At 50.7% G+C, this 14,078-nt stretch overlaps 1 protein-coding gene across 1 annotated transcript; it reads right to left on the bottom strand.

Moving 5' to 3' along the window:
• Positions 1 to 19: 19 nt before the first annotated feature.
• LOC133054422 (uncharacterized) lies at positions 20 to 7,439 on the bottom strand. The gene is made up of 2 exons (XM_061139393.1): positions 3,090 to 7,439; positions 20 to 2,390 (listed from the first exon to the last, which is right to left on the bottom strand). Exons 1-2 carry the CDS (start codon positions 3,903 to 3,905, stop codon positions 2,244 to 2,246), a joined length of 963 nt encoding a protein of 320 aa, XP_060995376.1. The 5' UTR covers positions 3,906 to 7,439; the 3' UTR covers positions 20 to 2,243.
• Positions 7,440 to 14,078: the final 6,639 nt, after the last annotated feature.

Below are 14,078 nucleotides of genomic sequence, written 5' to 3'. Positions count from 1 at the left end.
GCTTCCAAGACAATGCAACTCGCAAAAAAGGGAAGTTTATTACTGTCTCGAGCCAGGGCTTTCTGCCACAAACATCACAGTGGTGCAGGGTCAGAAAGCGCCGAGCTCAAGCTTGTTACACAAATTTATAACATATGCAAAAGCGGTTAGTAGCTGGCTTAAGCGGATTGGTTACATGTATGCAAGACAATTCTATTGGTACAGACTTTCGCGGGCTTTTTTCAAACCTGGGCGTTCACGGGCTTTTCAGCTCTCCCTTTGTTCTTACTGGGCGCATATTGATTGGCTGGCTCCAGGTTACCTGATGGGGGTAGGGAATCTTACCATTTCGGGGGAAGCTAACACTTAGGTCCAGGCCGCCCGTCACGGTATTAACCCTGGCAGCCTCACATTCCCCCCTGTCTTGTTGTTCCTGTAGAGGAATCTTTCTCTTCATCCTGGGCTACCATCTGATATTGCTGCCTCAATACCATAATCTGAATGGTATTTAGACGTTCTTTAATAAATGACATTAGCCGGTTTAAAATACAAGGGCCAAATGTAATTGTTAATAATAGCACTATAAGCGGGCCCAGGAGGGTGGAAACTAAGGTGGTCAGCCAGGGGGAGCGTTGAAACCAAGACTCAAACCATCCCTGTTGGGCCTCCCGTTCCCTCTTTCGTTGCGCCAGCCCTTCTCTTACTTTTGCCATAGATTCTCTTACCACTCCTGTATGGTATGCATAGAAACAACATTCTTCTCCCAGAGCCGCGCAGACCCCACCGTGTTGGAGAAAAATCAAGTCTAATCCTCTCCTATTCTGCAAGACCACCTCAGACAAGGAAGTCAGAGACTTCTCTAAGTGGCTGATTGATTCTTCTATGCGAGTTATATCTTCATCTATGGCGGCTCGTAGGGAGGAAAACCCTTGGCCTTGCAGAGATAGTGAAGCTATTCCTCTCCCTGCTTCTGCCAGCCCAAGACTGAACACGGCTGCCATGGTGATCGCACTGATTGGCTCTCTCTTTTGTCTTAGCAATTCCCGGTCCCAATGTGAGTACATAACCTCTTCAGAGTGGTATAAGATTTTTGGCATTACAGCAACCAGGACACAGAATTCTTGACTCTGGTTAAAAATCTTCACAATGTAAACATGGGGTTAGCCCAGTATGTGAACAAATCCACCAACCCCCAACCTCTGGCACAATCCAATGTTTGCCGTGTAAGCGTAGGTTACTAATAGTCCGGGCACAGAGGGAAGTTTTATCACGTGGCACTGTGCCCAAACAGAGTCCCTGTCCCCAGACTTCATTCATTGTGAGGCCAACCTTGCGTTCTTCCCATCGGCATGGGGGTGGGTTCTGGCCTGAAGATAAGTGGTAAGAGACATTGAGGCCTATGGCCTCATAGAAGGGTGGGTGAAGATTATAACAAAGCCAACAGGACTGGGTCGCATTAGGGTTGGTATGGTTTAAGACCGTAAAGGCTGCATTCACTAAGGCCCATAGGGGGTCCTGAATTGCTGAGCTAATGGTAACAGCCAGAGGGCCAGGGGTTTCTGTCAGTTTGCCTCTGAGGCTCGGGGTAGAGGAGATGTTAAATGTTCCCGGCAAGCTTGGTCTGAAGGTGGTTGGCTTGGGGGTCGCCTTATGCCCCTGTAATGCTTTGACCAGATTGGGACCTAAACTATGTACCTGCACCGGCTCAATAACCTGTTTAATGATTAAAAGCTCGCCTGGGTAGGGGCCGGGCCAATTTACGTGAAGCTGAAAACCCCAAGTCAGTCCTGAGGTCCAGCGGTTTTCTTTCTTCGCCCGTTCCTGGTTAAATTGTACTCGTACCTGAGGCCCCTGGTGTCTACGGTCCTTGAAGGTGAAGCTAACTAGATCTCTGTTTCCGACATCCCACCTCTGGGGTCCATCACAAGAGGTCACACAACTCCAGCTCCTGCAATAATAGCTTTCTATGCCACCACAGGTTTTCCAGTTATTTCTTACATAGCCCGGGCAAGCCCCAAACCCCAACCTATGGTTTTTTATCCCATCCCTATAGTACTTATCATAGAGACCGTCCTGCTTTGCGAAGAGGCTTGAGAGGTCGAAGTTCAGGTCTGGCCACCAGGTGTTTGGAGGGTGGATTCCTGAGGTCTCATTGAGCAGCTCATGAGTTTGCCCGTCGTTGAGTTTCCATGTGATCTTAGCAGGTTGATGGGGGTTATGACTGGTCGCTCCTGGGTCGATGAGGGCTGCCATCAGCAGGAGAATTAGGAGGCCTCCCTGCAGACGAGTTTCAGTTTCAAAGGATTTGACGGGTGAGGACTCGCCTTCCATTCTGCTCGCGCTTTTTCCTGTTCTTCCGATGTGGCTTGCCGCACGTGATTGCAGTGAACCCAGGGTCCAATCCTGTCGACCTTGACAGCGGTAGGAGTGGTAAGAAGAACAACATAAGGGCGTTTCCATCTAGGTTCTAATACTTTAGATTGGTGTCGTTTTACCCAAACCCAATCACCTGGGCCAATATTATGTGAGGGGAGGGCCCTCTTGTTTTGGCCCTGATGTATCTCTCGAATCAATTTCCAAACATGGTTATGCATCTTACTTAATGCTATCAGAGTTTGCTGGAATTGTCCCAAAGTAGGGGGTGGCAGACATTTTCCTTCGAAAATAGGATACACAGGAGGGGGTCTTCCATACAGAATCTCAAAAGGAGTAAGGTTCAGCTTATAAGGGGTGTTACGTGCCCGAAAGTGTGCAAAGGGGAGGAGGGTCACCCAGTCCCCGGCAGTCTCTATTGCCAACTTTGTCAAAGTTTCTTTTAGGGTCCGATTCATTCTCTCAACCTGTCCTGAGCTCTGGGGATTATATTCGCAATGTAACTTCCATTTCTTCCCCAGAGCTTGGGCCAGCCCTTGTACAATCTGGCTCACAAAGGCATGTCCATTATCAGAGCCCATAGTCACTGGCAGCCCATACCTAGGCCCTATCTCCTCTAAGATCTTTTTAGCAACCACTATTGCTGTCTCTCCCTTAGTGGGGAAAGCTTCCACCCACCCCGAGAAGGTATCTACCAGAACCAACAGATAGCGGTACCCGTACTTGCCTGGCCTTACCTCAGTGAAATCTATCTCCCAATGTTGCCCTGGCTTTTCCCCTCGGTATCTCGTTCCCGAGTGCTGCTTCTTCTCTGCCCTCATCAGCTGGCACGCTTCGCAGGCTTGAATTATCTCTCGTACAGTGGCATTTTGTCGAGGGAAACTCAGGCAGGCCGTCTGGAGAAGTGTTAGGGTCTTTTTTTCTCCCAAGTGTGTAGTTGTGTGCAGGTGTTCACACAGGTGACGACCCAGGGTGGCAGGCAAGATCAGGTTGTTGATTTGGTCTCGGTACCATCCATCTTGGTCATCTTTCTGGAGGGTGGTATCCTTGTTGATCCAGGCGAGATCAGGGAGGGAATACTCGGGAACTGGTGGCAAGGTCCCCATACAAGGAGGTGGAAGTCCCACGGCTAATATGAGGGCAGCATAGTCCCGGCTAGCTGCTTCTTGAGCGGCCGCATCAGCAGCACGATTGCCCCGCGCCTTAGGGTCTTCTCCTATCTGGTGACCGGGGACATGTACTATACCTAGGTTCACTGTCCCGAAAACAATCAAGATGATGTTGGTCAGACCACTCATGACCGATCTGCAGGTGACTCTCAACCACCTGCCTGGGCTGTTTCTGCATAGAGCGGCCCCCTCACACTGTTGTCCCTGTTTTATCAGGCGAGTGCCATCAGTATATAGGACCCAATTAGGGTCTGGAACCCTGAGTCCTTCTTTAAAACAAACCCCAGATACCTTACCTCCTCTTTGTAGATCTGTGCCTTCTTCTTCGACACCCGGTAACCTTCCATCAACAGCTGGAGCAGTGCATTTGTCCCTTTCCAGCATTTTTCCTTGGTCTCAGGCAGCCAGCAGCAGGTCATCCCCCTATTGTAGGAGCTGACATCCATACTCTTCCGGATGGAATGAGTCCTGATCAGAAGCCAAGGCTTCTCCAAAGATGGCTGGGAAGTTTTTAAACCCTTGTGGGGGAGTCCAGATGAGCTGTTGTTTGGTGCTCCCCACTGGATCTTCCCATTCAAAGGCAAAGATGGGCTGTGACGCTGGGGCGAGGCGTATGCAGAAGAAGGCATCCTTGAGATCTAGGCAAGTGTAAACTTTAGTCCTCGGTGGGAGGAGGCTAAGTAAGGTATAGGGGTTTGGAACAGTGGGATGTAAAGTCACAGTAGCCTGGTTGACTAGCCTGAGATCTTGTACAGGCCTATAGTCCTGTCCTCCTTCCCTGTTGACTGGCAGGATTGGCGTATTCCAAGCCGACTGGCACTCTACCAGAATGCCTGCTTGTTTCAATCTATTGATGTGGGGCAATATGCCGGTTCAGGCCTCCATCCATAGCGGGTACTGGCGCCCTCTAACCGGGATGGTGCCTGGTTTGAGTTCTATTATCACTGGGGCATGATGTTTAGCCAGCCTGGGGGGGGGGGGGAGAGGGGGTTGTCTTCCACCCAGACCTCAGGGAATAATTGAGTTAGCTGCCTCATGTTCTTCTGGCCCACCCGGTTCTGCCTTCAGAGGCTCATGCAACCTCCACTCATCTTGGGTTGGTATTGAGAGAGAGGGCAAATAAGTCATAGAGTCCGTCCAGAAGGTGGGTCTCTCCTCAGGGGAGAAAGTCACTTGTGCTCCTAGTTTGGAGAGCAAGTCTCTTCCCAACAGGGGTACTGGGCACTCACGAATGCAGAGAAGTTCATGAATCACTTGGTGCCCCCCCACCCCCCAATCTGACATTTTCTGGGCTGGCAAAATGATTTAATCATCTCTTCTCCCGATACCCCAGTTACAGCGGTAGTCTTGTGGACAGAGGTGCCACAGGTTTTGTTACTACCGACAGTTCTCCTGTATCCACCACGAAGTCAGTGTTTTGGTCCCCCACTTTTACGGTTACCATGGGCTCTCAGGGACCTGATATCTCTGAGCCCTGGCAGCCCTAGTTAATTTCCAGGTCAGCAAGCCCCACAACTGCGGGAGCTTCTTCTTCTTCCAGTGGCCAAAAGCTCGGCACCGGGCACACTGGTTTGGCTGTAATGGGCCCAGGGCCTCCCTTTGGACCGGCTGAAGGACTGTCCTGTCCCTGGGGCAGATGAGGTTTTCTGGAGGGCCCGAGATAGACTTTCCCAGAGCAGCAACTTGCACTGTAAGGCTCTTGTTTGTTCTCTTTCGTTCCCTCCAGCTCTCCGGCAGGGCGCGGTCTCTGCTTAATTCCAACGTCTCCCTCCCTGTCTTGTGAGTACTCACCAGGAGAGGCGGGTATAGCTTGGGCGGTTCGGGTGGAGCCGGATCCTGGAAGTGTTGGCCAGAGGCTTCTGTCACCGGGATCGGAGCCTGCCCAAACGGCGGCTCTATGAACTCCGGGAAAGCTGGCAGAGGAGCAGTGGCTGTTGCAGAAACTTCACCTGGCCCTGGATCGGGCATTAAGGCGGCCTCCGGTCCTGGTGAAGCACTGGGAGGCAGGCGTGTCATTATCCAGCATGGGGGAGGGGTCAGGTCATCCCCGTCCAAATCCTGTAGAATTTCCTTTTTTATCATAAGTCAATTTTTGTGCCATTAATATTTTTCCCTTTCCCTTCTGGATACAGAACCTTGTCCAAGTAGGAGGGTCTCAAGCTAACCCTAGCCATGAGTCAATAGATGGATATAGATCCATGTGTCCTGGCTCTCCTGTGACTACTGTATAGATTGCTTCCACTATTTTTAAGTTCACGGTGTTCTCTGGTGGCCATCCTGCTCCCATAGGGGGCCATTCGACCTCACAGAGTCTGTGGAGGCAGTTAGGCTTCATCTCCACCCCATAGTCTCCTCCTAATCCCTTCTTTAAATTTTTAATCATGCACTCCAATACAGTTGCCTTAGATTCACTTTCCCCCATCTTGCTTACCTTCTCGGACCTTCTTCTACTTTTCCTTTTCGTTCTGTCTACGAAGTTCTCAGTACCCTATGTACTTCTGATATTTCCACTCAGTGACACTTAAATTGCCATTTTGCCTCCTTAACTGGGGTGAGAAGAGCCTTACCTGCCAGATCCCAGAGGGAGAAGGGGGATCAGCGTGTCTTCACCTGCCAGTCAGCATAGCTGAACCAGAACATCACATGGTCCGAGACTGTTTCTCCCTTAAAGTCCATTCTGCCTTGGTGGGCTTGATCAGGTGCGGATGAAAACACAGATGGGTTAAATATCTCATGTCCCAGGCCATCTCCAGAAAAGCCAATTCATACTCACTTCTGTTTCCCCCTCCTTCTAGCCCAACAATTCCAAGGGGGTCAAGAATTTCACAGCAGAGAGGACACCTCCTGGGGGAGGGCAGAATACGAGCATACAAGGACCAGTTTCCTATCCTAAGAATCCCTGGTGATAGCTTGGTAATAATTTTCCCCGAGACAGCGTGGACACACCTCCTAAATGACCTTCACAAATTTCCTTCCTAAACCCTAGCACGCTCGTCGACCTGTGTACCAAGCAATCGCCGCCTGCCTATTCCAGGCTCCTGTGGGTCCCCGCTCCTTCTAGTCCCTCCCAGAGGGGTGATCAGGCCCCCTCTTCCACCCTACTGGGTGAGTTCCTCCTCACCTGAGCGCTCAGTTCCCCTGCTGCCGTCCACTACCTGCTGACGTGAAAGGTCCGGGCGTTGAGAAGCAGAATCCTTCCAGAGGGGCGAGGCGCCTTCCCTCCACTAGGAGGTTCAAGCTACAAAGCCTCGGGGTGGCCTCAAGTGAGACCTGTCTCCTCAAAGTGAGGAGTTTCCCGGCCAATGCACCAAATGTTATAGCCACGCTTTCCGGGAAGCAAACTCTCTCAGAAGGACAATGCAGATAGTGGAGTGCAGTTTATTACACTGGCGGGCCCAAGGCAGAGTCTCCTCTTAGCCAAGGACCCCGACCAGCATTTGTGAAAATCTTTTATACCCCATGTGCACGCGTCCAAACCCACTACCCCAATTCCCTTGAGACTTACATAAACAAAGGAAGGGTAAATACAATTACAATAACCCCATCATTCACGTGTTATGTGTTCAAACAGTCAATAATCAATAAGCCCGCAGTTACATTCCAAATAGTTAATAACCGATAAGCCTGTGCTTACATTCTGATAGATAGTGTCCAGAGGCAGGGGTGATTAGTGTCTGTTTTCTCTTCTTCAACATTCCCCTGCCCAGAGGGGGGTCTTATCCTTCCATTGTTGTTCCCACAGGCGCTAAGCACAGAGTTCAGAGTCCACTGGAGAGGTGGCCACGCACGATCGGCACAGACAGGCCTGAGATGGAGTCCAGGCCCTATGAATTCCTTCTTCAGCTCAGTTTGGTGACAAAAATAAATAAATAAATAAATGCTCAGTTTGGTGACAAAAAAAAAAAAAAAAAAGTGCTCAGTTTTGTGACCAAAAAAAAAGTGCTCAGTTTTCTAACAAAAAAAAAAAAAAAAAAAAATGCTCAGTTTCATGACAAAAAAAAAAAAAAAACAAAGTGCTCAGTTTTATAAAGAAAAAATATGCTCAGTTTGGTCCCCGGCTATCAGAGACTACCTCCAGAGCTCCAAACACACCCGGGGTATTCAAAAACCGATATTGAGCAGGCGGCTTGGCCCCACCCCACTCGCCACTTCCTGCAGCCTCTTCTGAAAACAACCAGCTCTCAGCTCTGCCTTAGACACGCCCCCTTCAAGAGGCCACAAGCTCTTTAAAACCTGGCGCGTCCCCTTGGGTCTCTGCACCCTGCGCGGTGCCTCTCCTCACTAGGTGACTTTCAACTTCTCTTTGTAAGGACACTGGCCTCTCTGCAGAGCCACTGAGGCACCTCTATGAATTAAGACGCAGGCACAGCCTGACCGAAAGCAACGAGATGTCCGGTATGTGTTGCGACTTAGCGAGAAGGACTTCCTTCATGCAAGACCTACTCCTGCGACTTCTAAGCCACATTGTGTGGGCTTATCTCGAGGGCAAGATGATGCCCTTTCTGCCAAATGAATTACCGTACCAAAATGTGATAAAGGAATTTATTAAACTGATTTGTCTGCATGCAATGCAATCTATTTTGAGCTTTCTAACAGGAAAGATTGCTGGTGCTATGAGAACCTGGTTTCTCGTTTCCATCGCACCCAAGATGTCGTATTGCTTTCAGAAAGAACCTGATGAAGCAATAGGTAGAAATCCGGTTTAAACGACGTTTGAAGCGACTTGGAAAGGTTTTGTTGAATGATCCTTGACGTCCTTGTCGCATCTCCAGGAAACCGATCCACTGAACTCTGAACGGAGAATTGAAACTATTTGAAAACGGTACGACTTCTACACATTTTTTTCCTTTTTTCCCCCCCTATTCTATCCCTTCGCAGGCCAGTTTATGCTGACAAATCTAGTTATATGTTAGGACGGACAGTCCCTATACAAAAGGACTCAAAGGCAAGTAGATATTTGTACCGTAAATTTTTCCCGTTAATTCTTCTCCTGTATTTTCTTAGAAAATACTCCATTTGTGATTTCGAATTTGTCTGGCCACTGTGAGTGTTTTGGCTCCACATTTTGAGCACTTGAATTTTCTTTTTTTGGAGAGCCTTGGAGCCTCTCCTCTCTCCTTTTTTGCCTCTCAAGTTGCTGTTTCTTCGCAGCGCAGCAGGCGTGTCTTGCTCATATGCTTCCTGTGCCTCTTGTTTGTCGTTCTCTTCTTCTTTGGAACATTTCACAGAGTATATTCAACTGCTACAGTGTCCTTCTGGTGGAAGCCGTTCAGGGCTACAGTGTCCTTCAGACAAAGCCTGGTCAGTGGGACCCTGGCGGTCTTCTGGCAAAGACTGCTCACCTTGTTCTAACCAGGAACGGTCAGCTTTTCTCAGCTGCCTGCTGAGTCTTTCCTCTGCAGCTAAGTGGAGATGGTGCAGGTGATCAGGGTGTTAGGGGAAGCGCACTGATCCCACCCTGGCCAGGCACCTAGTAACCATTGCCATGAGTTGTTTTACAACAGGAGGTGCTGGCAAGGAACACGGGACTAATGAGCCTCCACCAACAGGAAGAGTTTGGGAAAGGTCCAAAGGAGACGCCACATGTCCGACCACCTCCCAGAATCCTTCTCTCTGGCATCCATCTGGGCTGAAGAAGGCCTGCACCACCGGAAGGACTCTGAGTCAGGATGATCGGCTAAAGACAACCCGGAAACTAATGCCATCACCATAAAACCCAAGACTGCAGGCCGTGTGACAGAGCTGTTCTCCTGGGTTCCCTTCCACTACGGCTCTGCACCCGGGTGCCCTCTCCCAAGAAGATCTGCTGCTTTGTCGGCACGTGTGTCTCCTGGGACACTTCATTTCTGAGTGGTAGACAAGAGCCCAGGTTCGGGCCTTGGAAGGTGCCCTCCTTCGTGCACCTGGGATACAGATCTGTGCACTGGGATTTGCCTGACGTGTGAGCCTTCTTTTCCCTCCAAAGCAATATCTTGTAAGTTTGCTGAATCTTTAGTTTTCTTTGAAATGGGAAGCCTCGTGCCTCACGAATGCTCCACGTGAAGGGCTGCAGATGGTTACATCGCCACGTTCTCCGCTTCACGTCCTTATTTCTGAATCCAACCCATGAGACTCCTTCTCCTCACATCCCCAAACACCCTGTCCATGCCCCACTCCCCCGACCTGTGGTGACCTCCATCTACAACACGAAGAAAAAGAAAAAAATCAAAACCTAATACCGGACTAAAATAAAGATATAAGTACATGCGGTGCAGTGGATGGTCTGTTTCTTTGGCGGGATCTGCCTGATGTCCAGCCCAGGGTCTCTACCGTGGGCCCTAGCCTGGGAGCGGGTCTCCAGCAGGAGAAAGCGCAGGGGTGGGGGTGGGAGTCGACAGGAGCCCTCTGTCGGGGGTGGAGGCCAGGCGCCTGGAGTGCACATCTGGTTCAGAGAAACGGGAAGGGGAGTGGAGGTCCGCAGGCTCACATTGTGGGCTTGAGACCAGACAGGTTTGGAGACAATCCTGCTCAGTAGCTGAATATTCAGAGAGGCTGCGGTGGCACTGCATGGTTTGAGAAGGCCATTTCTGAAACCAAATCACATCCCAATCAGGAAGTATACCACTGGAGCCCAGAGGAGAAATGGGTGCCTAGAGGATGAAGTGAGGGGGATGAAAGGGGCAGAGAAACCTTCCGCAGGCTTCCTGATGTGAACGTTTTAGGCCCAGGGCCACAGGAGGCCCAGATCTGGCCTTTCTGTATATATTGTACCGGCTTTCCCCAGCGGTCCAGTGCTTAGAAGTCCACCCGCCAATTTCGGGGACAAGAGTTCAGTCCCTCTTTCAGGAAGACCCCACATGAACAGTTGGGGTCAATGATGCACAAGATAGGAAAGCAGATTAAAAACCCAATCACCACGTCCCAGCTGGAGAACAAAAGTGGGAGCCTGGCTGTGATGCCTGCACACACCCCACCAAGGGTGTGGGGAGGGGGCAGACCTCGATCTCACCCCTCCAGCCCAACCCCTGACCCAGCCTGCACTCGCCCCACTTCAGGGACCACAGTCCCCCGCATGCCCTGACACCCTCCCCCCACCCTCCTGGGGTGCAAACCAGGGGAACCTGTCACTTGTTTGGCTCCCTTCCTCCTGCACCCAGAGCCGCAATAAAGCCTTGCCTGAACTTCCTGTCTGGCCTCTCGTCAAGCAATCGAACCGACCCTGGACCTGAAGGTCCACTGTCCCGAAAACAATCAAGATGATGTTGGTCAGACCACTGATGACTGATCTGAAGGTGACTCTCAACCAGCTGCCTGGGCTGTTTCTGCATAGAGCGGCCCCCTCACACTTCTGTCTGGAAAAGCTCTGGCCCCACTGGTTGCCACTAAGGGTTTGGGTGGGGGAGCGGTCAGTCAGCCTCTGGACAGGTGTCCACCATCCTCCCCCCGACCTGCCGGCGTCTGAAACAAAGCAAACTTTCCTTTGCACCAACCTGGCTGCTCTACTGCTTTGAGTGTGGAGCAGCCGGACCCACCACACTTCTCTGGGCAGCCGTGTGAGGCTACAGGATGACATCCGCCTTCAAGGAGATGCAGTGCAAGCACCTTTTCTGTGCTAAGGACACAGACATCTCACACCTTCTAGTCCTTTCCTGGGGTTCTGAGGCAACCCAGTGCTCATTTACACGTTTTCCTTCCAACTTAAGAGTCAACACATATGCCCGTCAGTGCCCTCAGAGACTCCTGCACTAAAGCAGCTTTGGGAAAGTATCTGCCGCCATCTGGAGTCTCTGCACGGCTTCTGATGGCCACAACGTGCCCAGGGATTCGGGTGCAACGACACTAGCCCTAGCAAGCTTTCTCAGCTCTATGGAGACACAAGCACCTCCGCATTTGATACTCACACACCTAGCCGAACTTCTCCCCGTCCAGGTCCCCGGCTATCAGAGACCACCTCCAGAGCTCCAAACACACCCGGGGTATTCAAAAACCGATATTGAGCAGGCGGCTTGGCCCCACCCCACTCGCCACTTCCTGCTGCCTCTTCTGAAAACAACCAGCTCTCAGCTCTGCCTTAGACACGCCCCCTTCAAGAGGTCACAAGCTCTTTGAAACCTGGCGCGTCCCCTTGGGTCTCTGCACCCTGCGCGGTGCCTCTCCTCACTAGGTGACTTTCAACCTCTCTTTGTAAGGACACTGGCCTCTCTGCAGAGCCACTGAGGCACCTCTATGAATTAAGACGCAGGCACAGCCTGACCGAAAGCAAAACGAGATATCCGTTATGTGTTGCGACTTAGCGAGAACGACTTCCTTCATGCAAGACCTACTCCTGCGACTTCTAAGCCACATTGTGTGGGCTTATCTCGAGGGCAAGATGATGCCCTTTCTGCCAAATGAATTACCGTACCAAAATGTGATAAAGGAATTTATTAAACTGATTTGTCTGCATGCAATGCAATCTATTTTGAGCTTTCTAACAGGAAAGATTGCTGGTGCTATGAGAACCTGGTTTCTCGTTTCCATCGCACCCAAGATGTCGTATTGCTTTCAGAAAGAACCTGATGAAGCAATAGGTAGAAATCCGGTTTAAACGACGTTTGAAGCGACTTGGAAAGGTTTTGTTGAATGATCCTTGACGTCCTTGTCGCATCTCCAGGAAACCGATCCACTGAACTCTGAACGGAGAATTGAAACTATTTGAAAACGGTACGACTTCTACACATTTTTTTCCTTTTTTCCCCCCCTATTCTATCCCTTCGCAGGCCAGTTTATGCTGACAAATCTAGTTATATGTTAGGACGGACAGTCCCTATACAAAAGGACTCAAAGGCAAGTAGATATTTGTACCGTAAATTTTTCCCGTTAATTCTTCTCCTGTATTTTCTTAGAAAATACTCCATTTGTGATTTCGAATTTGTCTGGCCACTGTGAGTGTTTTGGCTCCACATTTTGAGCACTTGAATTTTCTTTTTTTGGAGAGCCTTGGAGCCTCTCCTCTCTCCTTTTTTGCCTCTCAAGTTGCTGTTTCTTCGCAGCGCAGCAGGCGTGTCTTGCTCATATGCTTCCTGTGCCTCTTGTTTGTCGTTCTCTTCTTCTTTGGAACGTTTCACAGAGTATATTCAACTGCTACAGTGTCCTTCTGGTGGAAGCCGTTCAGGGCTACAGTGTCCTTCAGACAAAGCCTGGTCAGTGGGACCCTGGCGGTCTTCTGGCAAAGACTGCTCACCTTGTTCTAACCAGGAACGGTCAGCTTTTCTCAGCTGCCTGCTGAGTCTTTCCTCTGCAGCTAAGTGGAGATGGTGCAGGTGATCAGGGTGTTAGGGGAAGCGCACTGATCCCACCCTGGCCAGGCACCTAGTAACCATTGCCATGAGTTGTTTTACAACAGGAGGTGCTGGCAAGGAACACGGGACTAATGAGCCTCCACCAACAGGAAGAGTTTGGGAAAGGTCCAAAGGAGACGCCACATGTCCGACCACCTCCCAGAATCCTTCTCTCTGGCATCCATCTGGGCTGAAGAAGGCCTGCACCACCGGAAGGACTCTGAGTCAGGATGATCGGCTAAAGACAACCCGGAAACTAATGCCATCACCATAAAACCCAAGACTGCAGGCCGTGTGACAGAGCTGTTCTCCTGGGTTCCCTTCCACTACGGCTCTGCACCCGGGTGCCCTCTCCCAAGAAGATCTGCTGCTTTGTCGGCACGTGTGTCTCCTGGGACACTTCATTTCTGAGTGGTAGACAAGAGCCCAGGTTCGGGCCTTGGAAGGTGCCCTCCTTCGTGCACCTGGGATACAGATCTGTGCACTGGGATTTGCCTGACGTGTGAGCCTTCTTTTCCCTCCAAAGCAATATCTTGTAAGTTTGCTGAATCTTTAGTTTTCTTTGAAATGGGAAGCCTCGTGCCTCACGAATGCTCCACGTGAAGGGCTGCAGATGGTTACATCGCCACGTTCTCCGCTTCACGTCCTTATTTCTGAATCCAACCCATGAGACTCCTTCTCCTCACATCCCCAAACACCCTGTCCATGCCCCACTCCCCCGACCTGTGGTGACCTCCATCTACAACACGAAGAAAAAGAAAAAAATCAAAACCTAATACCGGACTAAAATAAAGATATAAGTACATGCGGTGCAGTGGATGGTCTGTTTCTTTGGCGGGATCTGCCTGATGTCCAGCCCAGGGTCTCTACCGTGGGCCCTAGCCTGGGAGCGGGTCTCCAGCAGGAGAAAGCGCAGGGGTGGGGGTGGGAGTCGACAGGAGCCCTCTGTCGGGGGTGGAGGCCAGGCGGCTGGAGTGCACATCTGGTTCAGAGAAACGGGAAGGGGAGTGGAGGTCCACAGGCTCACATTGTGGACTTGAGACCAGACAGGTCTGGAGACAATCCTGCTCAGTAGCTGAATATTCAGAGAGGCTGCGGTGGCACTGCATGGTTTGAGAAGGCCATTTCTGAAACCAAATCACATCCCAATCAGGAAGTATACCAGTGGAGCCCAGAGGAGAAATGGGTGCCTAGAGGATGAAGTGAGGGGGATGAAAGGGGCAGAGAAACCTTCCACAGGCTTCCTGATGTGAACGTT

This window comes from Dama dama, chromosome 4 (assembly GCF_033118175.1).
Source record: "Dama dama isolate Ldn47 chromosome 4, ASM3311817v1, whole genome shotgun sequence".
NCBI classification, from domain to species: Eukaryota; Metazoa; Chordata; class Mammalia; order Artiodactyla; family Cervidae; genus Dama; species Dama dama.
This window is presented reverse-complemented; position numbering and strand designations above follow the sequence as displayed.